The 27,194-nt window shown below is 33.4% G+C and overlaps 1 protein-coding gene and 1 pseudogene across 1 annotated transcript; one reads left to right on the top strand and one right to left on the bottom strand.

The window, feature by feature from the left end:
* The first annotated feature begins 209 nt into the window (after positions 1-209).
* LOC131610852 (cysteine-tryptophan domain-containing zinc finger protein 3-like) lies at positions 210-9,062 on the top strand (annotated as a pseudogene).
* An 8,341-nt stretch (positions 9,063-17,403) lies between these two features.
* LOC131610851 (cullin-1-like) lies at positions 17,404-24,564 on the bottom strand. The gene is made up of 20 exons (XM_058882905.1): positions 24,355-24,564; positions 23,889-24,021; positions 23,666-23,765; positions 23,393-23,578; positions 23,203-23,250; positions 22,912-23,115; positions 22,387-22,464; positions 21,514-21,603; positions 21,006-21,086; positions 20,846-20,905; positions 20,049-20,081; positions 19,876-19,962; positions 19,268-19,417; positions 19,130-19,185; positions 18,925-19,045; positions 18,666-18,827; positions 18,418-18,561; positions 18,116-18,334; positions 17,846-18,013; positions 17,404-17,707 (listed from the first exon to the last, which is right to left on the bottom strand). Exons 2-20 carry the CDS (start codon positions 24,017-24,019, stop codon positions 17,606-17,608), a joined length of 2,220 nt encoding a protein of 739 aa, XP_058738888.1. The 5' UTR covers positions 24,020-24,021; positions 24,355-24,564; the 3' UTR covers positions 17,404-17,605.
* Positions 24,565-27,194: the final 2,630 nt, after the last annotated feature.

The following is a 27,194-nucleotide window of genomic DNA, read 5'->3' as shown; positions in this document are numbered from 1 at the left end:
TTTCTATAACAGTTTAATATCTTATTTTTTAAAAAACATTCGAAAAAAAACTACTAATAAATGTAAAAAGTGTAACAGTAAAAAAAACAAATAGTAATTACACGCGCCAAGCAAAGCGCGTGAGCAGGCGAAGAGTTGTGACCCTTTTCGACAAGGCATTAGGATAGGAAGGGTTTGAAGTAGAAAGAAACACAAAAAAAAAAAACTAGAAGATCGAATCCAAAGGGTAAAAAAATTGTTTCATTCTTTCTCTGTTTCTCAGTTTTTCTTCCCTTTTTATCAACTAGTCTTCTTCTTTATCTCTCTCTTACCATGGAATTTAATTATTGTTTCTAACGAAAATAAATAAATAAATAAATAAAATGATTGTTTTTTAATTAATTAAAAAAAAACGCGGCTGCTGTATTTTCACCAAAAACAGAGACACGGTGAGAGAACAAGAGAGAGAAAAAGAAAAGAGAACGACAGAGACAACAACAACAACAACAAACTCTGTTCTGTTGTTGATTCGATCCTAGCTACAATTTACGAACAATAATATTCAAACTCTCTTGTTTTTCGATTTACGGAGGTTTTTTTTTTTTTTGAATTATTTTTTTATATATTTTTTTGGTTGAATTTGAGGTTGTGAATTCTATATGATCGTTTTTATGATTGAAAATTATTGGTGGAAATTTGGTTGTGAAGAATGGATCGAAGAGGGAGCTGGATTTGGAAGAAGGGTTGTCATTGTGAAGGTTTAAGTTGGAGGGTTTGATTTTTTTTTTGTTGAGTTTTTTTGTTTGGTGAATTTTGGTTTTAATGATTTCTGCTGGAGATAGAGATGAAATAAAGGGATTAGGGTTAGGGTTAGGGTTAGGGTTGGGTAGTAGAGGGAGAGAGATGGTGGAGTCTGAGCTTGAAGAAGGGGAAGCTTATTCTTATCAGAACCGTGAAGATTATGACGCCACTGTTGATCCTGATGTTGCCCTCTCTTACATTGTAAGTTTTTTTTTTACTGTTTTTAGTTTAGTTTTGGTGTTGTTTTCTAGTTTTGAATTTGTGCTTGTTTTGGTAGTTTAGATCTAAGACTTTAATATAGTTGGATTCAATTTCAATGGTTGGGATAATTTTGAGGATGTGATTGTATTTTAGTGTGAGTTTAATGGATTTGATGAATGTTTGTGTGTGTAATTTTGAAGATTTTTTGTATTGATTGTTTCTATGTTGCTTTTGTGATTTTCAAGTTTCAACATGATGCATTTAGTAGTTGAAGTAATGTTTGATTGATAATTTGAATCTGATTATGGAAATGTTCCACTTCTGATTTGTTTTTACTTTGAATTTCTACTTACAGTTTTGGAATACCGTTTTCCCGAAGATTGACTGACTTGTAAATATAATTTTGCCTACCAAAGATAGGGAAATAGTTTTGTCGTTTTCCTTTATAATAACGAGATGGCTGTGAAATTCATTTCTAACCATTTCTGGTTCAAAAAGCGAATATTTTTTAGGGTTATTTGTGTTGACGAAATTGAGGAACTTAATTAATTTGAAATTTAATGCCCAATTTGTGCTCAATGATAGAAAGATCGAGCGTTGTGTTGTTCCGTCGTCGCGTTAGGGTTCTGAATCTCTGATTTAGATTCTTCTTCATTTGTTACATTTTGTTTTCTCTCAATGATTTGTGAATTTGGTTTTTACTCAAGGATGACAAAATTCAAGATGTCCTTGGACACTTTCAGAAAGATTTTGAAGGTGGGGTGTCCGCGGAGAATCTGGGTAAGTTTTAACCTAGAACCCTAATTCATCTGACTACAGGCTTGTAAAACAAATAGTTTTTTGCTCTAATGATATCGAGAAACATTATTACAGGGGCAAAATTTGGTGGTTATGGATCATTTTTGCCAACCTATCAGCGCTCTCCTGCTTGGAATCATCCAAGAACTCCACATAAAAATCATACTCAAAATTCGCCCAGATCTCCGAATAACTTCAATTCAGAGGTATAGGCCGCAACATATTTTTTAACTAAATTGATGAATGTAGACAAGCATTTATGACTAGCCCTTCTGTTATTTTTCATTTTCGGTATACTTGATATTAATTTATCTTGTACTATACAGAGTGTTCACGGGGATGCTGTACAATGTTCAACCGGAGCTCAATTATCGAGACTTGGCCCAGGTTCTGCTACCTCCTCGAGGCTGGCTACAATGAAGGGATTCTCTTTAGATGATGGATCCAATCATGAAAATATTGTGGCGAACACTAATGCTGATGCATTAATTTCTAAGCACGAGTCTGTAAACATTGAAGCTGGCAGCATATCAGACCAGAAACCACTGAAAGTTCGAATCAGAATGGGTCCTGGTGATTTGTCGACGCGTATAAATGCTGACATATACAGTGGACTTGGTCTTGATCTGTCACCGTCTCCATCACCGGATGACAGCCCCTCGGGAAGTGAAGGAAATTTTCATGGTCCTCTAGATGATTGCTTTGAATCTCCTACCAGTATCATTAAGGTGAATTATTTGCCTGCAATTAGATTCTCTATTTTCTTCGTATTGAGCTTGATGAGATATTTTTTTAAATGGTGGCTTGGAACAGATTATTACAACCCTCCCTAAGCTGTTGTCGCCCCTTCCTGATGATCTCATTGAATTAATTGAGAAGGAAATGCGTACTAGAGATAGCATCCCCGGTCCTGTTCATCTTGATGATAAAGAAAGTTCTGGCATGTTACTAAATAAATCTAATACTGTAAAAGGTGACAGAAAATTCTTCGGAGGGAAAAGAGTGAAGCCTCTAGAGGGTTACGAGTCCTCGAAGGAAGTGAAGGGTTTCGATAAGAAGAGTACTCATAATGATATTGGAGTATCGTCAAGGAAAGAACAAAGTGCAGAAGCATTGAATATGGAGGAACTGGTTTCAAAAACCATGAAACTTCCACTTTTGTCCAATTCATATCCTCTCTACGATGATCCGGTAAAGGATGCAGACGGGCCATGTAATTCATTGAAGGAAGCCAACAAGGGTGTGTTGAAGGAGAAAACCTTGTCGGACCAAGCACAAAAGGAACGGGTGGATCATGCATCTACGGGAGTGAATGGTTTTTCTGAGAGGGCAAAAGGAGGTTCTGGAAGAAAAGCTGTGGGTGATAAGGTTTTGCTTGATGACACAATAATAGCTGAATCTAATGTTTCCAAAATTAGGACCACATCAAGCACTGAATGTGTAGAGCCTCCCAAGAAGGCTAATAAGAGAGATAGCTTGCCGAACAAGACATTACGACATTGCCTTCTTTGACAGAACATCCTTATCCTGGAGGGAAGAAGAAGTCAAAGGGAATTCATGACACCATGGTTATAGAGAGGGAAAAAGAAAACCTGAAGGTTGGATCCTCTTTGATTCCCAAACCAAAAAAGAGTTCCGATGATAGCTATACATCAAAAAATGAAATTGACGACGTCAAAGTACAAAAGGGTCACGTAAAGGCTAGGGATGCTTATAAAGATTTCTTTGGAGAATTGGAAGAAGATGAGGACAAAATTGATTCACTGGAAACCCCTTCTGAAGATAAACCGAAGGAATCTGAGCCGGTTGAGAGGAGTGTAGCCGAAACAAATCTTGGAGCGAAGGAGAGATCAGGTGGTAAGAAAATTGATAAGTCATTGACAGCAGAAGTAAACCATAAAACAGCCACAAATGGCTGGTACACTGGAAATGCTCCTAGTACTGTTGTAGAGAATGGAAACGGGGTTCCTGCAATGTTGCCGCCTGTTGAGATGGAAGATAATTGGGTACAGTGCGACAGGTGTCATAAATGGCGTCTTCTTCCTGCTGGAAAAAATCCTGAAAGCCTACCTGAAAAGTGGCTGTGTAGCATGCTTAATTGGCTGTAAGTTCTAATTCAGTGGTTAAAACTTTTAAATATATATTTGTTCATGTTTCATTTCATAAATAAAATACTAAAAACTAACAAATTAACATTTATGTACATTTATTTAGCAATTTAAGCTATTGAAGTAATTTATTTGACACAAATTAACATTATGTGCATATTTCCGCAGGCCTGACATGAATCGTTGTAGTTTTAGTGAGGATGAAACCACTAAAGCCCTTTTTTCTCTATACCAAGGGCATTCTCTTGATGCTCAAAACAACCTGCTAAATGTCTCGGGAACTGGGGCAACTTTGCAGCATCCTGGTCAACGCCACCTAAATAATGATATGCATGCTGGGCCTGGTGGGAAGAAAAGAGTTGGGAAAGAAATTCCAAATTCTTCAAATAAAGAAGGCGTTTCTCAATCTTCTCATTCTATTAAGAAAAACCCGCAGTCATCAGTGAAAAGTCGGAGCTTAAATGACGTGAACAAATCTCCTGCTGTGAGCGAGGCTGATGCTCCAGGGGAGAAACACAAAAATAAGCCAAGGATGCCGGAGTACAATTCTGATAGAGGTTACTTGACCCATATATTCATTGTGCTTATCAATTCCGTATCAACTAATGTATAGGAAGTCAGGGACCTGTTAAATTTCTATAATGTCATCTTAGATTCTGAAAATTTGTTACAGGTGATGCGAAGAATATGAAAAGCAGGAGGGATCCTGATGAAGATTGTTCGAGGCCATCCAAGAAAAGTAAGACTGACTTAGTTCAATCTGCTGATAAAGAGTGGATTCCAGAACAGAACGGAACCTCTCGGAAGGTCAATCATAGCTCAAACAACACTTTGCCAACTACTTCAGCTGGCAAAGATCGATCTAGAAAGAGAGACCACTCCTCTTCGAGTGACTCCAAATTGGGAAAGGACAGGCCGCTAGTTTCTGCTGAGAAGAGAAAAGATAAGGGTCGGGATTCCTTGGATGAGGGGTCCCTGGATTTGGGGAATCATGGTTCAAATGGTAGTGTGAGAAAGAGGAAATTGAAGGACTATCGAGATGCTCAAACTCATAGCACAGGTAATCCTTTCCCACACGAGAGTAGAACTTCTGAGCAGGAGTTCAGTGGCTCCAGGAAGGAAAAGAAAGCAAGAAATTCAAGATCTGAAGGCAAAGAATCAAGTGCTAGTAAAGGCAGTGGCAGGACTGACAAAAAAGTTGGTCATTCAAAGAACCAAAATTCCAGGCAAAATCCTGGGAGCAATCATTCACATCGGAGCATGGATGGCATGGACAGTTCGAAAAGGGACTTGGGGTCTGTACAGGTTTCTGTTGCGGCCACTTCCAGCTCTTCTAAGGTATCTGGCTCACATAAAACAAAAGCCAGCTTCCAGGAAACGAAGGGCTCCCCTGTGGAATCAGTTTCCTCCTCGCCTTTAAGAATTTTAAATACAGATAAGTTTTCAAACAGAGAAGTTATGGGGAAAGATGTGCCTCATGATACTGCTGCTGTGGATAGTCCAAAAAGATGCTTAGACGGGGAAGATGATGGTGCAAGTGATCGTTCGGAGACAGCTAGGAAGGACAAATCTTTCTCCATGGCCCACAGGTCTGATTTTCAGGGCAAGGGTGTTAATCATATGTCAGATACTAAGCCTAAAGCTCAAACAACCAGCCATTATAGCAATGGTGGTGCTGAACTTGTGACCCTGGATGGGACATATCCAGGTGCAGAGCAGATTAAGGATCACGGCGAAGACAGGAATGGTATTCATTATGCTAATGCCAGCATGTCTCACGCAAGGAAAACTGGCTTGGAATCAGATTTGGAGGAAAACAAGCAGGGCTGTAAGTCAGAGCCCCATGAAGTAAAAGTCAAGACCTTTAGTTCTCCTAGTCAACTGCCAGATCAGTCTCCGCGTAGGGATGGAAAAGTTAAGTTGCAGGATAAATTTGGGCTCAAGCCTGACCAGAATGAGAATATTCATGCTAGCAAAAAAGACTCAACAGGAAAAAATGAGAGTAGGAAAAAAGAGAATCATGGAAAGAGGGAGCATGATGCTCAAGAGGTTCGTGTTAAAGCCCCAAGCAAATGGGAACCATTGCATGCTCCCAGTAAGAATCAGTTGGCAGACTGTGATGCCGAAAGATCTTCAAAGAGGTCTCTTTCGGAAAGACCTGATCAAGAAGTGCTTGGAAAAGGGAAGTCTCAAGCTGAGATTCTGAGTCATTGCCCACGACCAGTTGCTGGTGCCCATAGAGGGAATGGAGATGTGGAAGTTGATCCGTCCAAAGCCGATGATGCATCAAAGCTGCAAAAAAAGCAATCGAAAAAGGCTGATCATCAAAATGGAACTCAGCAAATTGGTTCCAAAAACCATGCAGTTAATGGACACAGATCCAAGGAACCTGATGCCCCTAGTCCACTTAGAAAGGATTCTTATACCCATGCTGCTAACAATGCTGTTAGAGAAGCTAAAGATCTTAAGCACCTGGCTGATCGTCTTAAGGTTTTTGCACTGTCCTTTTAGCTATTGATATTTTTTCTCTTCTTCGTGGTTGCTTTACTAACTCTGAGTTTATCACGCAGAATTCTGGATCCACTCATGAGAGCACAAACCTGTACTTCCAGGCAGCCCTTAAGTTTCTTCATGGAGCCTCTCTATTAGAATCTGGTAACAGTGATAACGCAAAACACAGTGAGATGATTCAATCAAAGCAGATGTACAGTAGCACAGCAAAATTGTGCGAGTAAGACAGTTTTTATTTGTCACCTTGCTTTAAGTTGTTTTAAGGATAATATTGTCATCCTTGTTTTCAATACTTTTCTCTATAAAATATTATTCCTTTTATTTTTACTTATATTTGGATGTAAACATGCTTTCATAATCATATTGATATTTTATATTTGGTAGGTTTTGTGCCCACGAATATGAGAAATCAAAAGATATGGCTTCAGCTGCTCTGGCCTACAAATGCACGGAGGTGGCATATATGAGGGTAATATATTCTTCACATACTAGTGCAAGCAGAGATCGGTATGAGTTGCAGTCTGCCCTGCAAATGACTCCTCTTGGTAAGAAATCATGTTGTGTTATTTTTACTGTTTCATGATGCAATGGTTCTCTTTCTTAATTCCTCTCTTTCCATTTGATTTGGTCATGCACCCTGGACATCCTATCAAACCATCTGTGTTTGATAAATGAACATAATATTGATCCTAGTCCTAGCTTCAACATCTGTAAGCTTTAAGATATTTTGTCAAAGAATTATATAATGTCGTGTGCATTATGACAAGAATTTCATATGGCAGGATGATGGGAAAGAGACGGATGAAAACAGTATATTTGGCTCATTTTGTTTGTTATTATTAATTAGTCGAAAATATGTTTTCCTTTCAATGCATGAACCGAGGACTGTTTCTCTTTTTCTTGACTGTTACTCATCTTGAGACTATGGTGGCGGTGAGATGGACATAGATAAAACTCTGATATTTTTGGTTTGTTTTGGACCTTGTTTCATTTGTCAGGTGAATCTCCATCATCATCAGCCTCTGATGTTGACAATGTTAACAACTCTACAGCAGCTGACAAAGTTGCCCTATCCAAGAGTGTCAATTCACCTCATGTTGCTGGAAATCATGTTATTGCTGCACGAAGTCGTCCCAATTTTGTGAGGATACTTAGTTATGTAAGTACATAGTTCTTTGTAGAAGAATGATATTAATAAAAACCATCCTGCTTGCGTGTTGGGGAAAATTGTCTTACAAAACTTTATAGAAGGAGAATGCATACATGCATATTCCTTAAGAGTGAGAAAGACACGGATCTTGATCATGTGAATTCATTGATTGTCATGCAGATCGGGAGTGATTAGATCTTGTAAGCAATATAGAATTGACTGATTGACATGTATAACTGCAGGCTCAGGATGTGAATTTTGCCATGGAAGCCTCAAAGAAATCACGGAATGCTTTTGCAGCTGCCAATGCAAGCATGGGTGTGGGTAAGAATGCCGATGGTATTTCCTCTATTAAGAAGGCTCTTGATTTTAGCTTTCAAGATGTAGAGGGGTTACTACGTCTGGTACGGCTTGCTGTGGAGGTCATTCATCGTTAAAAGGTCCAATTAGTCATGAAATGGTTCTAGCCCACTAAGAACATTTGTTTCTTTCTTCGTCGTGTATAAAACCTTCAACGACAAAAAGATGTTCTCGATTATGAAGGGCACGGTTTATTGTGTTGGATCTTTAACGAGTCTTGCCAACTGATGAAGCTATATGCTTTGAAATCTTTGGCAAACCTGAGATGGTGTGGAGGCATTCAGAAGTCAGCTTCCGTAAAGCAGATTCTGAGCAACTCAGATACGTGGAATGATGATGCTACATCAGGATTGTAAATCGCCGATATGATACGTGGATATGGATAGATTTAGAAGTTTTGAAATTTAGTTATCATCTTTTGTTCTCATTTGGAGGGGTTATTATTTTGTCAATTTGTAAATGTGTAGACATTGTAACTTCTGGTTAGGTGGTTGTAATCTCACCTCTACCAGTGGAACTCGCACTTGCTCCTCTTGGTGAGTCAAGGAGAGTAAGACTAAGGTCAGCATTCCTTTGATTTTTACTTTAACTTTCATTTCTAAATCGCCATTTTTTTTCCTGACTTGAATCATGATTTATGTGCAGGTCTTGTACAATTTTGGGATTAGTGGTAGAATTCTATTCTTATTTTCTTGTGGATAAAGAAAGAACAATCAGAAAACAATAAAAGAGGATGTACATCAAAATTTGTTTTTAAAGTAGAAGGTGATTGCATTTCACTCCTTTTTCCCCGAAGGAGCGCGGTCATTGTGTAAATAAACTTAGTAGAATCAAGTCCCTTGTGCAGCTGACAGGTATATTTTCTATCATTTTTCTATAATCTCATAGTAGAGTTATTAGTGCAATATTGAACTCATTGAGCTTTTGTGGTAGTTTTGATTCCAACCTCAAAAAATGTATTTGGTTGTAGGTTGTGCCAAAATTGAAAATGGAGCTGCAATTTAGCTGGCAAACTCTGTAACTGACCTTAATGGAGTTTTTTATACTTTCCATTGTCAATGGTGTTTAAAATATAAAGTACTATATCTTATCAACAGCTGTTTGCTTGTATTAATTGAACATTCAAATTCAATATTAAATTTTGACTCTTGCCAGCTTTTGTTACTTTTTTAAATGGTATTTCCCTCGATTGAGTATATCAAGTAGTAAATTCTAAAGATATAATAATTGGAGGGGAATTTCTCCTACACCTTGTAGGAGTGGGGGAAAAATCTCCGAAAACTCAAAAATACTCTTTGGAAGTGTATTTCAAACGCACTCCAAATCAATGTGTTTCTGAATGGCATTTTCAAATTTACACTCACTTGTTTTCGGGTGTTTTCGGAGATGTATTTTTGGAATAATCCAATATTTGGTCTTTGGGTTTTTCGGAGAGGCATTTTTAAAATAACTTAATATTTATTAAAAAAATTGAAATTAAGGTGTATCAATTGTATTAATTAAGATATGTATCATTTTAATTCAATAGTTTTTATTTTTAAAATTTAAATACTGTTCATATTATTAATTGAATAATTAATTATTATAAATTATGTAAATATTCTTTAATATCACACATTCTTTTTCATATATTAATTGGTCTCATATATCATAAAAAATAAGACCAAAAATTTCTTTTTTTTTAGTATTATAGTTAATATTAAATTTAAAAATTATTTTTACTAAAAAGCATTTGAAAGAGATGAAAGAGATGATATCAATTAGACCAATTAATTTCTGAAAAATTAGATCAACTAAAGATTTTTTTTTGTCTTATTTTTTAATTAGACCAATTAATATAATTGATACGCCTTGAATTTATTTTTTTAACAAATATCTTAAAACATCCATTTTTCGTAAAAAAAAAAAAAAAAAAAAAAAAAAAAAAAAAAAAGTGAATTTGGTAAATTCGGAAATAAAAACACCCTAAAAATTGAAATAGAGGTAACAAACAATGAAACAAAAGGCTACAAAAGAACAACAAAAATCAAATGGCTAAAGAGAAAGCCTAAAAAAGAATCTCGTACAACTCTACCAAATAAGAAACTCGTTAGACCTTAGACCATGAGTACGACCACCTATGAAGCACGGACACCCCAAATTTGACCCCGACACTGACACGGCGACACTTGTAATAATTTGAAAAAATAATAAATTAAACGTAATCACAAGTGTCGGTGCAAGTGTCTGATACTGACACGGACACGCCGTTTTTCAGAGGTGTCGGTGCTACATAGACGACCACCAACTGAACAAAGAATCCACTTGTAATACAATAATCAGTGAACAACTTCAAGAACAACTTACAGAAAGAGTATGAATTTGTCACTGACCTAAAAAGAAACCAATTTCAAGTCAAAAATAGTCTTTCCTCCACCTCTTTCATGTTTGTTGAAGCATTAGAGAAAATCTTATCATTATGCACAAACCAAATAATTCACACCACATGTCAAATCATAGTAAAACCTCTCCTTTAACTTAACCTTAACTCCTAAAGATAGAAAAAACTATAAAAAAAATCCTAAGATCTCTAGGAAAAGCCACATGCAACCCGCCCACTTAAAAATAGTATACCACACAATAGAAGCTAAATTAGGGGTAAGAAACAAATGAGAGGCAAATTCTAACAAATCCCCACACAAGATACAAAAGATACCACTTGGATCGACAATGACCCTCCACTTGAAAAGATTCTCTCTACAAGAAAACTTATCGAACAAAAATTGTCAAGAAAATACCATTTGAATAAAAGTTGAATTCTCCCTCACAAAGTGAGCATCAAAGAAGGAAGATCCACTTGAATTTGATATGCAAAAGCCACATAAAAATGGTCAGCTCTATTATGTCTCAAAACTCATCTATCACTCTCATCATTTACATGAACCTCTTGGAAGAATCGAAAAGAAATCAAAGGCTAGAGATTATTCATGGACAGAGAACAATCTCCTCCATCTCAAGTCTCAAGAAAACCTTTCATCTTCCCACATACCTATCCCACCACACTTTCATCTTGAACATGAGAGATGGTGAAGAATCTCTAGAACCTAATCTTAATAAGAATATTCCCTATTCAAAAGTTTGTCCAAAAGGAGGTTTGAAAACCTGATCCTACCTTATTAAATAGACTTTTCTCGAACCAGTTAGTAGGATCGTCTTTTTTGAACCTAAAGAGGGAGGTTTCTTTCCACCAAGTGGACACAACATAAACTTAAAAAATCTACCCTTACACAAAGAAGAAAGAATTAGGGCACCATCACAGGTTACAAGAATATCACGCCAAAGACTATAGGCCTCCATGTTCGATCACGATATTTAACAAGTTTTCCACCGAAGAAATTACCGGGTCGAGTCGCGGACTAGGTCGCTCTCTTTAAGACGTTTCGTGGTACTATCCAAAATTATGCAAAATAGTCGAACTACCGCGCCGCCTCCAGGATAAAACAGCCCAGGTATATACTTTACGATTACTATTTGCACGATAGATAATCGGTCTAGAAATACACCTCCAGATGGTACTAAGACCATTCAAATATGGTATAAATACCACCTTAGTATATGGTTTGGCCATTCGTAGTAATTTCTCAAACCAAGAGAAATTTCGATATTTCTCCAAAGAGAATTTAATAACGGTCATTTGACCAATCACAATAATTTCCCAAACAAAGAAAAATTCGAATAATTCTATAAAGAGAATCTAAGAAAAATTATATTTCTCAACTCAAACAAGGAGAAATTAACATTATTCTCTAAGGAGAATTCAAGAAAAATACTCGGAAAATTCAACGAGTAGAAAGAAAGGGAGAGAAGTTGGCGCTTCGACAAATTGAAAGACGCGGAGTTATGAGAGTGGGGAAGGAAAAACTCAAAATAAGTTTTTTGGTGTGTTTTGAAATGAAACAAGTGACTTCCTTATATAATAAAGTAAACTAGCCAAGATTTCTAATCTAAGCAATGTGGGACTAAGGAGTATTTTAAACTAACACACAATGTGGGACTTGACTTAGGAACTTTTTCAATTCATCTCCCTATTTTAGAATAATTACATAATGTTCCAACACTCCATGATTAGTCTCCATTTCCATTTGGTTCCATTTGGCTAAGAAGGTTAGACTAACCATTCGAAGATCTTTAACACCCAAACCCCCCTTCTTCTTAAATTTGCACACATCACACCATTTCACTTAGGAGGTCTTGAATTCATCTTTCACACCTTTTCAAAAAGATCTCTAAATCCTGACTAACTTCTTTCACACCTCTCCAAAAAAAAAATCCCATCTACCAATTCATCTTTTGAATATAGATAATTTGACCCTATCAATTTAGAGATTTTGTGAAAAAATTCAATATAAAGATTCTAAAAAAATTATTTCATATAAATTATTATAATTATTTATTTATTTCAATCAAAATAAAAAATAAACAAATATGAATTATGCGGAAATATTAAAGATATTTCAAAATTATCATATTTAGAATAACTTAACTTCTTGTATATCTTGTTTTGTTAAGTGTTAACTATATGTCTTCAATTAGGGAATTTCTTTGTACACTCTTACACCTTTTTAGGCATCTCTGGCGAAATTCTATTTTTACCTCCAGATTTCAGAAATATATCTCCGAATGTACCTAATTTTATTTTAACTTAATTGTAATTTTGGTTTCTCTATTATACTTTTTTTTTTGGCCTCCCTATTCTAAAATTAGGAATTTTAGTCCCTTTATTTATTTTTTTTGAGGATTTTGGTCCCCTTGCAAATTCGATGATGGCAATGTTTAATGAAATGGAAGTCACGTTAATGACATGTTCAGCATAAATCTTAAATAAATTTTTTTTTTGGAACAGTTCACTGCTTAACTTCCACTTACACATTATTGAGCGTTATTTCATTTAAAATTGCCTTCATATTTACATGGGGCCAAAATCCTCAAAAACACTAAAATATAGGGACTAAAATTCCGGATTTTAAAAGAGAGCTCAAAATAAAATAAAAATATTAGGGGGACTAAAATTTCAATTTAACATAATACATTACAACTTTAAAAATTTAAAATTAATAAAAAAAATTGTGTGTTGACTCTATGATGAAAATATTTAAATAAATTTTGAAGAATGAATTTTTTTTCTTCTCTTAATATTGAAACTTAACGAGCTAAAATATGTAGCATAAAAATTGTATAAGTAATTTATAAAAAATTTATATATTAATTTAAATGAAATTTTAGGATATAAAAGATTTCTTTAAATTGATATTAAAATTTTATATTAATATAGTAATAGAATTATGAATTGTTCTCTCCCTTTTAATGAGCAAAACTCAAATCACAAGAATTATGTGATCCCAAACCTTTGAAGCCAAAGCTAAGCATGACTGTGAAGTTATGCTCTAATGGATTGATGCAGATGAACATGAAGCAATAAGTTAATTAAGGTTGAAATCAAGAGGGAAAATTTTGGGGTAAAACAATCCATCATTAAGGTGCTTCACATTCCAAGACTTTCAATTGGCACCCACTTTGGAGGAGTTTGAGCACATCTTGGATTTGTATGTGAAAGATAAATCTCCCTTCACCGGTTTAGGGGAACTTCCTAATCATCAGATGATAGTTGAAGCCTTGTATATTGACAAAAAGGAGGTTACACCTAACTTAGATCCAAAAGGAAATAGTTAGGGTTTCTCAAGAAGTTTCCTAGAGGAAAAGGTTGTAGCTCTTGCAAAAAAATGATTAGGTTGTTTTCAACTTCGTTCTTGCTCTTCTCATCTATGGGGTTTTCTTATTCCCTAAATGACAATTTCATTGACATGTCGGCTATTTGTATGTTCTTAGCCAAGAACCCAGTTCCCACCTTGCTTATGTGTATTACTCTATTCATATGAGACATGATAAGAGGGTTGGGATGATTCTTTGTTATGCTCCTCTACTCTATACATGGTTTTTATTAAATTTGCCTTAGAATGATCTTTTTGTGGAAAACATAGCTTACTTGAAATTGCCTCAAAGGATTGTGTCTTTCACTGAAAGTGACATCTCTTGGCATTCTTGTGTGTATGATGGTATAGAGATAGTTATCAACTGTGGTGATTTTCCCAACGTACCACTGATGGGGTCTAGTCTAGGAGTTGCATCAATTATAACCCTATTATTTCCCTCCCACAACTTGGCTACCCAATGTTGGACAAACATGAAGACAAGTTTTTAAAAAGCTTTTTCTTGCATGAAGGGGTAGAGTATTCTGGTATGCTAAGAAAAATAAGAAGGGGAAATTCAATAGAAAAGGGAAATAGCTTGGCAGAAAGAACTATATCGCCAAAGATCCTTACACTTGGTGGGTAAAAGATAAAATCAAAAAGATCAAGCTACCTTTCACCATTGAGTCGCCACTACAGCCAAGATCACCTGAGCCTATTCCTATCTCAATGGTAGAAGTTAATGAGCTTAGAGAAACAATTGCGGGACTAAAAAAATAAAATGAAGAGTTGTAATTAAAGTTGAATCAAACTTTCCGGGAAAAAAACTAGTTTAAATGGGAGAAAGGCCAGCAAGAGCAATCGCTAAAAGAGAGTAGAAAAAGAAAAAAGGCCGAAGAAACCAAGAAATAAATGGTTAGTAATTGTTTAAGAGGGTTCAGTGATGAACTCAATGAGGAATAAGGAGCTAGAAAGAGCAAAAGACATCATCCAAAGGATTTGTTTAGGCAGTTCACTAATCATCCTCGCTATGGCTACGTCTTCCCTCAATTCCAAAGGAATTGAGATAATCAATCTTACAATGCAAATTCTGTTTTACAAGAGAAATGTTGCAATTCAACCCTACAAACTCTTTGTTTGATGTTGATCATAGCACTTCTCTTCCCTTGATCTGAGTTTGATCAAGTCACCTGATCCTACCAATATGATTCACCGTCTCACGCTACTCCTTTGCAAGAAACCACCATTCTTCAAAGTTTTCACTCGATCGAATCCAAATTATGAATTGTTGCCACCCAAGATTTCGAATCGATTCACCTTCTCACGATACTCTTTTGCAAGAACCTCCCGTTCTTCAAAGCTTTTACTCGATCAAATCTGAATTGTAAAAAGCTTGTCAACTCCAAATCAACACCATGATCTTGGAGGATAAACCCTCACAATTTTTCCAATGAAACTCCTAAAAATTCTCCACCCAATCTATCTGGTACACAAACCTAAATTGGACGTTATCAAATTGAATCTAGAAGGCACCCAAACAAAAAGTAATTATGTGTAGTTTGTTTATGTGCATGCGAAGATTGTGAGGTTGAAGATGAAGAGAAGTATTTGTGTGTTAATGGTTTCATTAATTTGAAAAGATGCATGTGTGAGGTATTTATATGTGTGCAAGTTGGAGGCAAAAGAAAACAAGAGGTTTAAAAAATGTTTTGCAAAATTTCAAGTTTATAACAGCATGTATCGACTAATATCAGTGCATGTGTGACACATATCAGGTTATTTGTTGACTCATGAGAAACATAAGCTACAGGCTTTAAAAATGGGTTGCATGTGTCGACACGTGAGTCGTATGTGTCGACCCATAGAAGAAAAATTGCTTACATGTGTCAACCTTAAAGCACTCATGTGTTGACACATCCAAACCTACTGCCTTTTTTTTTTGACAAATCCTAATCTACTATTGCCTTTAATAATGCAATACATGTGTCAACTCATAGCTCATATGTGTCGACACATAGATTGATTTTTTAGAAAAATTCTTAATTTTGATGCATGAAAACCTGTTTTTTATGTTTAAAACATTTTCTAAACTTTTCTAAATGCATTCTAAGTTCCCTAATGTAAAAGGTGCACATAACGACTCAGAGATACCGTCTAATATAAAAAAATGCTAAAGTTATCCTAGTTTTGACATTATGCAAAACATCTAACGGAAAAGTGTAGTCATATACTCTCCCTTTTTATGATGGCAAAACTTACAATTATGTGTTTTGTGTCTTCATGAAGGCTCCCCCTGAATATGTGCATCTAACTTTGTCTTGCATTTGTTTCTCCCTCTTTGACAACATCAAAAAGAGACAAAGCAAATCATGAGAAATATCAATTGACACAAATACGAATATATCACATAGAGACGTTTACAAAGTAAAAATTAGTACTCAAATATTGTTGCAACATAAATTATGTTCAAGACATAAAATAGTATTCAATCAAACACACTCATTACTCTTTGTTGTATTTGGTCTCACTCAAAAAAGTAAAAAGTGTACTCTCTCCGATCTCAAATATAAGCAAATTTGTAAAAAAACTCACATTTTAAAAAAGATGTCTCAATGCATTTAATTCTTACATTATTTCTACTTTTACTCCTATTTTTTGCTTTGAAAATTGTTGCAAACATTTAAAAAAATATAAAAAATTATAGAAGTATATTTGAAATAGTGACATTAAATATAATAAATACAATTTTTTTTTGTTTATATTTAAGATCATAGAAAAAAAAATTCACTTATATTTGAGACTGGAGGGAGTACAGAAAAATTATCTTCCAAACATATTCATTACCTTTTATTGTTCCTTTGACCTCGACCAATGAAAGTTAAAAGGGAATTTTCCCAAAAAATAACTTCTTAAAATAAAAACAATTCCAAACAGCCTTAACATTATTAATTTAGAAATTAGCCAAACAGCTTAAGATGGACAAAATAAATTTTCTGTAAGGGTGTAAGTTTAAAAATTATATTTTTGGAAATACATAGGATAATAAGTGAAGATACCCATGATTGTTACAAGATTGAAAACAATTATTCTTAGGAATAAAGATTCCTACTAACTTCTTATAACTTCCATTATTCCCATGAAATCATTCTCATGTTAATGGATGGGAAAGTGAATTCCCATAAAAATTTTATTTACTTTTAAAATAAATTAATCAAAATTACAAATTTTTCTAGAAATAATAAAGTGTTTGCCAAACAATTTTGCAAAAAAACTCCTTGGAATAAATTTCCTACATTTATTTTTTTTAGGATAGTAATTCTTGAAAATAAATTTTGACACTTTAAAGGATGAAGGATACTACCAACGACCCATTTCCCTTCCAACAAACAATAATCTTGCTTTTACTAATCTGAAGACATATTTAATATGCAGAATATGTTGACGGAATTATTTAATACCAAGAAAAATCAAACTAGTTCAAAAACATTTCCAAAATAAGTGTTACATTTCAAAAAATAACTTATCCTGAAATAAGTGTCATATTTAATTTTCAATGCAAATCCAAAGTGTCATATTTAATTTCAATGCAACTTTACATTTTATCAATTTTTTATTTCTCTCACATTGCATTAATGATAATTATAAATAATTTGATATAATCACTCTTGTTCATTTATTATTATATGACACTTAATTTTGAAATATTTTATCCCAATATCATTCCACGCTCTATAATATATAGACACAAATAAAATGGTAACTCTTCATGTATGCAAAAAAAATAAAAAATTCGCTACTGAGTACTGAGATTCTCCAATCATTGATTTAAGTTTAAACCGACCATTTACATTGTATATAACTTTTGGAATATTCAGCCGTACTTCCTCAAGTTAAGAATCAAATTCGGATAATTTCAGTTTTCTAAGTAGCTTTCTGAACTCATGCGCCACTCTGTACATCACGACCTTTCTCTACGCTAGATACCTGAAGGTGTTTGGATTTTCTTTGTCCCTCTCCAGGTAGTCCCGAGTGATGAGATCTTCAATCCGCTTCTTGATTGCTTTGATATCAGGCTATAGATTCAATTCCAAAAATCGCAAATTAAAATGTGAAGAAAATAATTCATCTAACCGAAATTTATATAGCAATGAAGATTCTGCAACAAAACCTTATTTCCATTGACAACAAAATTAATTCAAGCAAGTTTTTACCTTGAACATGCGGCCCAACTGCTCAACACACTCTGAAACTAATTGCTGATGGCCCAAAACTTTCCTACTCTTCATAATACGCACAATTGACGCATCAATAGCATATCGCCTGTCTTTGTCAACATCTTCAATAACCTTCTTCCTTTCATCAACAGGTGGTAGAGGGATCTATGGTAAACAAAAAATTCAGATTTTTTATTAATCGTAAAAAGGATTGAACCTTGCTAACAAAGTTTATAAATCTGACTAAGGTTGAAAGTAAATACAAACCTTTATCCTTCTCATTTTATCAGTAAATTTGGAATTGAACATAAAGCTGTCATTTGTGGATATTGTTTTAGTGTTAGGCTCCTTAAGAAGTATCTTATATCTTGCACATGCCAGAGAATGAAGCAATCTAACTAGGTCATCGTGAGTCAAATTCAGCTGAGTCATAATCTCTGAGTAACTCAACTTATCCACAGTGTTGAATAATAGCAGGGCAGCAGCCTGTAAGACAATTTTCAAAATATTTCAATGTCACAATAATAAGCATAACAACAGAAAAGGATGAGTCTTAGAAAGAGAATTACCTGATAGGTTGAGACAATTAACTCAATGGTTTTTGGTTCAAACCTGCCAATGATGTTGCAAGTTCCCAGTGAGTAAATCCATGAAAGTTTTCTATGTTTTGTCCTTGTTTCATAAAAGCCCTTGAAAACTTCCACACACTTCACCTGAAACAAACAATTGACCATTTTATAGTGTTAAATAAGATTTGTCTTCACCAGAAAAACACTAATGGAAAATTAAATAACTACTATCAGCAGTATGCTCCTACCATCTCTGAAGGGAGGTTGAGATCAAAAGACTTATAACTCGGCCAAAATCCTGTGGTAAGAACCGTAACTGTCAAGTCAATTCCAGGATTTACATGAGAATTCTCACTAAGGTATTCCTGAAATTTCATCTGATGGTCCCTAGCCAATGTCAAGTCTACCACCTGAAATTGCATGATTAGAGTAAATCCCCAAATTCAAAAATTGAAAGAAAAAAGAAACGCCAAAGAGTTAGTTAGCCTGGAAACAAAACCAACTGACCATTCCCTCCATCTTCGATGTGAACTGGCCACCACATTGCTGCTTTAACTTTGTCAAAATACACTTCTCATGGTCATCATTGGCACTTCTGTCGAAAAGTAATCTTCGGGCAAGCTTCTTCCTGTAAATATAAACTTCCTCAGAAGAAGTTCACAAAATAACAAGAAACCTAAACCATATGAGAAATGTGAGTTTAAAATCTGACCTGTAAAATTCTGCAAAGAGATCCTTGTCACTGATATATGCAAGCAACTTGACTACCTGTAAAAAATTAAACAAATTAATCAGCACAAAGCATACTGGTGCAAATCTGAAAAAGAAAACATAACCTGTAAAAAGCTACCTTCTCAAGTGTTTCTTCAATGGCTTCATCACTCAGCTTCTCACTTCCACCCTTTTTAAGGATATTATCACAGAATGAAGATAATAGCTCTGCACTGGAACTACCGGCAACAGTTTTATTGCAGAATACCTCAAATGCTTCCTTCAATGCCTGGAAAATTAATAGATTAGGACTAAAGATGTGATTTCTTGAAAACCGTTATTTCATTTGAGGTGATGGACTCCCTAATGATTGGTGACAGTACATGGACTTCTGGAATGAAATACAAGTATTGGCAAGAAAACTAGGACACAGTATATAAGGTAAGAAATTTATCAACTTCCAAACTAAGAACAAGTCACTGTTGCAGAAACAAGCCCTTGTTATGTTCCTGCCCTTTCTTCTTCCCCTTCTATACATCCCTCGGTAAATGGTTCCTTTACTTACAGTTTCTATAACTAACTCTTCTCCCTTTCACATTCTTCCCCACATACCCCACTGTTACACCATATAAACCCAACAATTCTAGGCCAATCACTTTAGATTACCAATTGAGGCCAAAATGAAATATAGTATTTAACTACTAACCATTCTATTGTTTAGTAAGTTTCAAAGAAGCATCAACATACCTTGTGGAACAGTGTGTGATTCATAAAGCAATTACTAACGTATGCCATATACTTGTCATGGAGCTCTATGAATTTTCTGACAAGGACCTGCAAATAAACATGATTAACCTTCAGACCTTATCTAGCTATTGTAACAATAAAATTTAATAAAAATAATGAGTATTGGGACTTGCTTGATCTTGAATGCCAGAACCGCTTGTAGTTTTCTGGAGAGAATAAAAATGAAAAGTTGTCAGTAATTAGAAACAATCAACAGATTTGAACAAATTCAAATGCACTAGAGTTATTAGAAATAACACATGGTAAATTGCAAGACTTCTATACCTATGTAGAAGGGAATACCATAATAATACTTTGTTACATCAACAATGAATGATGCCAACTTTTAAAAATCTGATTCTATCTTGATTGAAAGTTTGTTACATATAAACTTTTATACTAAAGTATGTTATATCTATCATAGCCATGACATGTCCTAACATTATTAAAATTGGCAATATCCCAATTATATTGGTGTATCATATCCATGTCACAAGTCATATCTAAACTGAAGCGAATATGAGTAATAACAGCATACCTAGTTAGAAAGAAAATAATGACACAAATCAGATGGGAATGCATGAGGCAGAGTCTCATACAGTTTTAGGGTTTCATACCCTTTTTTGGCTGGGTTTGGGTTGGGGTCAAGTGACCCGAGTTTCATTTTTCCATTTACAAGAAAAAAACTGTCATTTTAATTGGTGGCGCCAATTAAAATCTGACATGGCACCGCCATTTGACAATACAGGTCACATGCGTAAAAAAAAATAACATAGCAAACTTATGGCATTGGCATGGCTAGTTAGAGCCATAAACAATAATGATCTATCAGGTAACACCAATGGCAACCAGTCCACTAAACACTGAGTAGATAAACTGAAGCAGAAGATAAAATACTAAAACAGTGAGATTATTCAGGCATGTACTAAACCTGATTGCTAGCACTTTCTTCAGCCAGTTGAACCAAAGCTGTGCCCTCATCTGTAATATGCTGCAATCATACAATAATCATATTACATCATTACAGAAAGAATAAAAACAAAGACAAAATCTAAACTTATAGCATTAGGCAATGATGTGACGAAACCAACCTGCTTGAATACATTGGCAACAGGATCCAATCCTTTAGGTATTTTATGGTAAAGTCTATACATCCTAGAGAGATCATCCACCTAGATGAAAAGCAATTCAAGTAGTTAATGAACCAAATATGCATAGATAATAAAACAAAATAGTGCCATTTTTGAAAGAATGCCATATAACTGTTTTTGCAATTTTATTTTGCATGGGTATTGTAAAGTAGAATGGCATTTCAATTGCAGGGATATTTTTAAAAATCTACAAAGTCCCACATGCTAAATCCATTTTTTGTAGGTTCAATATAGGGATATGGTTAAGATTTTACCAGGGATATGGTTAAGTATTCAATATGGATTGCATAAGAGAATATAAGGTCACTTTGCAACTCAAACATTATGGCATATTATTTAGTGCAATGCGACAGAAACAAATGGTTCTTTGACTTTTAAGCAGTGAAAAATCTATAGTGAGAGTAAACTGAGAAAACCACCAAACAGAAAAGATAAAGCAGTTAAATACCTTATCATCTCTAAGCAATGCACGGCAGCCTGAATGCTCCTTCTCAAGTAATTGATTAGCACGGTTTACCAGCAACTCGTGTTGCACTTTCTATTAAAGTGAAAACAAAAAATAATAACACATGAGGTTTTGTACAAGAGGGAGTTTGCTTCAAAGGTAAAGAAAGAATCATAATTCCAGGAACGATATTCTAAGGAATACTATTACAAGAAATATTAAACCAGATACAATTTGCAAGTATTAGAAAAGTACCTACATGATCTTTAATATCTTTTAAATTCAGTACAACTTTTTATTAGAAAATAGTAGAACTACATGGTCTTTAATATCTTCTAAATTCAGTACAACAACTTTTTATTAAAAAATAGTAGAATGAGGTGAGTGTAGGAATTTAAAGAGGTTGGTTTTAACTTCTCAAACATTAGAATGTAAGATTCCAGCCTTAGTAATGTGAAATAAAAAAGAAAGGGGATCGAGTATTTTTCATTCTGATGTTCACTTTTATGGAACAATTTCTGTATGCCTTGAGTTGATTTGAAACAAAGACAATATAAGGGAAATTGATAATATCAATAGGGAACATGTGTTATTGTAAAATTCAATCACTATTTGTTAATTATTAGTATTAGTAACATTCACTTTGCAGGCTTCATGTACTCTAATAACTCGCATAAAATGGTATAGTTGTCCACATGAAGAACTATAATTTTGTCATACTAAGTGACCTAATTATCATCATTGTGAATTAAGGATGTCTGCTTCAATTTTATAGATGAATGGATCCAACAAAAAGGGGGGAGGGGGGAGAACTTATCGCATTTCATCCAATAAAATTTTAAAATGAACACAAAAAAAAGTCAGATTTACACTTACCTCTACCAGTTTCGGCTCAGTGCTAGCATGGAAATAATGAGACACTCTATCTCTCTCTCGTCTCAAGCAGTCCTCAGCCTGTGCAATTTCATAGATAAAAATTGTTAGCACACTGGCAAGCAACACTTGCATTGCACTTATTCAATTTTTTAATATTTAAACATGTTAAGTAAAAAAATAAGAGAATTAGAAATTATGAAAGTGATATACAAAATTTTAAAATTATATAGATGTTGATACTTATGAAATTAATTAAGTCCAACGGAATGACGGATATCTATGTAGCACCGACACTTCAAAATGAAGGCATGGCTGGTGTATTTAACATGTGGCCGGTGTGAGACATCAATACATGTGGCCGGTGTGAGACATCAAAACATGTGGCTACATTCACCAACTTCCATTTCCCCAAATTTGGTGTCTAAGTGTCAATTTTGTTGTTTGCCCACATTAAGTCATTTTTCAAAATAATTTATTTGAAATTAAGATGTGGTAAAACCTTTAGCATAATGCAAACAAACTAACCTTTAGCATGTAATCTGGGCAGGAATCAGACTCAATCCAAATTGTAGCCTTACTTCTGTAGTAATCGGCAGTATCCTCAAGCATCTGCACCTCAAAATCCTGTACATAATGCTCCATTTCACCCAGACCGATCTCAACAAATATATCAAGAACATTTTTCAACAATGATCTATCAATCTGTTCGCCCTCACGTTCTTTGTCAATCTGTAACATGAAGCAATGAACCATGGTTATATCATATGAAGCATCAGCAACACGGTATATCAACAAAGTGTAGATTGATGAGCTTACAAGAACAATCACAGCTTTACTGGCATTCTCTCGTACGTCCATGTAAACCTGTTATTAATGAAATTGGGTGCACTAGAATAAATTAACATTTACAATATATTAAGTAATGATAAAGGTATACATTAGTATTGTCCATCAGTGCATGGTCGTCAGATACAATTATACAAGGTCTAAGCAATAAAAGACTGACCAAATCTCGGAAAGCAGAAAGCCCAACTTGATTGAGTACAGGCAGAGAGCGTCGTGCAACAAAGTAGCGATCAAGATAATGGAAGAAGCGTGAAAGCCACCTAACCAAAACCTTATGGTTTATCCATCTCTGGACAAGCTCCCTCAACATGAATTCGTCATGCTTATCTCTCACAGAAGACAAAACCTAAAAATAAAATAAGTATCAGAAACAGAAACAGTGAGTCATATGACAAAAGAAATTCAAACAAACAGTGAGTGGAAGTTTCCCTACAGTCGATCTAATGTATTGCTCAAAAACACTCTTGTATCTGTCATACAGTTCCTGTGAATAGTCAAGTGGTGGCTTCTGAGTACACATGTTATAGATGGTTCTGTGATGGTCGACTTAAGGAAAAAACAATCAACAAAATCCAAAACTAATCATTAACAGATAATACAACAAAGTAAAGACGCAACGCAGCAACAGTTACTGAAATCCATTATTATTAGGATACGTGTACAACATCATGTATTCCTCTGAAGTGAAATTTTCTAGTGATCCTTCCAGAATTCTCTTCAATTTTGTAATCCCATTCTGCATAAAGGCCCAACCTTGATCTAAATCAAGGGTTTTCCTGTCCGTCATGGCTGCAGAAACATCACAAATATTCAGACTATGCAACATTCAGACTATCAACAATCAAGAAAAAAATCAAGAAAAAAAACGACAGCATGATTTTCAATACCTAATGCGCAAACCAATACTAAACCCTAACAACACAAAAACAATCTATCTGTGTGACTGATTAATTTCGAACAATGCACATCGCGAGTATATTAAACAATAACAAACAAACATCGAATCATAAACCCTAAACCCTAACAGATAACAGAAAAATAACGAGAAAGCGAATATATCAAAGATAATGAAGAGTTCGATGGAGGAGATGGAGGAGCTGGAGAGAGGAATACAAACCCTACCTGGTGCGATGAATGAGAACGATCGATGAAGCTGTGGATTCAAAAGCAATAGGGTTTTGGCGGTGAAAAGTGGTTTATGCTTGGTGTGTTTATAGTTTCTGTGATTCTGAAGAAAAGGGTTTAAATAATGAAGAGATGAAGCTTATTGGGCTAATGGGTATAGAGATTTTCTCTGTTTTTTTCGGCAAAAATTACGATTTAGTTTGTTGGGTTTATTTAAATAATGAAAAGTGTCGCTGCTCTGTATTTATCTTTTTTTTTTTTTTTCTTCTTGCTTAAGCAAGTGTATGGTCTTCTTTTTAGACAGCGTATAATAAATCCATGGTAACCATTTGATTTGATTACTAAAATATTTTTACTTTAATTTTATATATATATATATATATATATATATATATATATATATATTCTATAAATAATAAGTTTTGGTTAGTTGAATGTGAAAAAATAATACTGAATCTTATTTGAGATTAATTACTATGCACTGTCAGTGTAAAATTTTTTACACAGTCAGTGAATCATAACCACCCACTAATACGAATTAATAAATAATTAAATTAAAAATAAATTATAATTTACAATCCAACGTTCATTATTCACTGACGGTGTAAAACTTCTTTACACTGTCAGTGCATTCCAATTAAATTCATCTTATTTTTCATTTGAGACATTTATTAAAATTGGATTTTGCTTTTTAAAAGTAGCTAACTAATTTATTAATTTAATAAACTAAATCATTATTTTAGATTCTGATTAATTTAAAATATACTTTTCACCCAATTCAACCATAATAATTAAAATTATTAAAAATTGACATGTAGATGATTGTTTAGAGAGTGGTGTAGTAGAAAGTTTAGAACAAATACAACGCGTCTAATAATTTAGTGTCGTTAGACTCGATAGTTTTCTCGTTTTAGGGGGTTGTCTTGGATTTCTCTGTTTTTCCGTTAATATAGAGTTACACTGTCGTGTTTGTCTGTTCCATTTTAAATATCTACGCGCGTACAAAAATAAATTGTATTACTGAATTTTAATTTAATTTTAAATTGTTTATAAAATAATTAAGTAAAAATACATAAGTGCCATATAACTATTATTTAAAAAGATACTTAAATTTTAAAATTAAAAATATATATATTTAAAAGAAAAATATACTATATTAAAATTATATTTTCTCTTTGTATATTATAAGTTAGATATTTATTTTTAAAAAATAACAAAATACATATTAATTCAGGTTAAGCTGTTTTTTAAATATATAAATTTCAAAAAAAAAAAAACTTATAAAATTCACAAAAAAACTCAGATTTGTATTAATAAAAAATAATAATATTTATGAAGTGTAAAATCTTTTTAGATATCCATTCAGTCAAATCATATCAAAAAAAAAATTGTTACCATATTTTAAAAAATATATATATTTGTTACCATATTTTTAAAACTAATCTTGAAAATAATGTAATTTTGTTACATACATGTGTGAATAAAATTAGATATTAATATTTGATAAATTATCTTAGAAAAAATAAATCAACTTCATATTCATCTTTTTATTTCTCTCTTTCACTTCATTCTTATTTTATTTAGTAAGGAGAAAACCTACATATAATTCTTTAGGTGTCATTTATGCTATTCGCTAATGAAAATATGACAAGTGTACTTTAATATTATTTAAGCAGTAAAAATATGAAAAAACTACATATGTGTAAGAGAAAAATATACATTTGTCATATTTTCATTAGAAAATAGTACAAACTATACCTAAGAAATTATATCTAAGTATTCTTCATTTATTATTATTTTTTCTAAGGGGTTAAAATCATATGATCAAACTTATATCTTTTATGTTTAACTTTGTATCTTTTATGTTTGATGATTTTGCGGTGTTAAATTTATTGATAACTTTTTTTTTATATATTTTAGAATTTATTTTATAATAGATGGTGTATCTAGTATGATTAAACATAAATATTATACGTTGGTTAAATTTATTTATTGAATGTGATCATTTGTTATTAATATGTTATTAGAAACACTTTAACAATAATAGAAAAAAAAATATTAAGTTTAACAGTTAAATAAATTTTGTTAAATATGAGTGATAATATTTTTGAAAAACTTGTTATTTTATATAAAAAAATGAGATTATCGAGTCACCCACTTATTTGTCATTAGACGTGGTGGACGTAGTAAACAAATTTGCACTCGCTATTTAGATTACCTCATATTTTTATGAGACTTTGACATATTAATAGTGTTCTTTTGTCACCCCTACTCTTTTGTTACACTTACTCGGGTTTTTCTCTCGTGAAATCAAGTATTAGTTTAATGATTTTTGTACACTTTAAATCAAAAATAAACTATACTATAATAGTTTCAAATTATTATTATATTAGCTTTGTTACTTTATACTAAATTTCAATCAAATTGGCTTTAAAAATCAACTTAACATAAAGAAACACCAGAAAAAATGAAGCATAAATATTGAAATTTACAACTGAATGAACATGTCAGTCTTTATTGTTGAAGTATGTCTTAAAAAATATATTTTCAGATTGCCAAAAAGCAAGAAGCCAAAAAGCAGCAAGAATGTCTGATTTAGATGGTTTGCGGATTTTTGGTTTAACTGATTTGGTTTGCGAATTCATTATTTAATGTTAGAATATTAGATATATATATATATATTAATTTAGAAATAGTCTAAATTAATATAAAATAAATTATAAAATATTTATAATATTTTATTCTAATAATTAAGGCATAATTATATTAGGGTCCTTTGAGTTATTTTATTGTAACAAGTTGGTCTCTTAAGTTTTTTTTTTTACAATTCGATCCTT

The sequence above is a fragment of the Vicia villosa genome, linkage group LG6 (assembly GCF_029867415.1).
Source record: "Vicia villosa cultivar HV-30 ecotype Madison, WI linkage group LG6, Vvil1.0, whole genome shotgun sequence".
In the NCBI taxonomy this organism is placed as follows: domain Eukaryota; kingdom Viridiplantae; phylum Streptophyta; class Magnoliopsida; order Fabales; family Fabaceae; genus Vicia; species Vicia villosa.
This window is presented reverse-complemented; position numbering and strand designations above follow the sequence as displayed.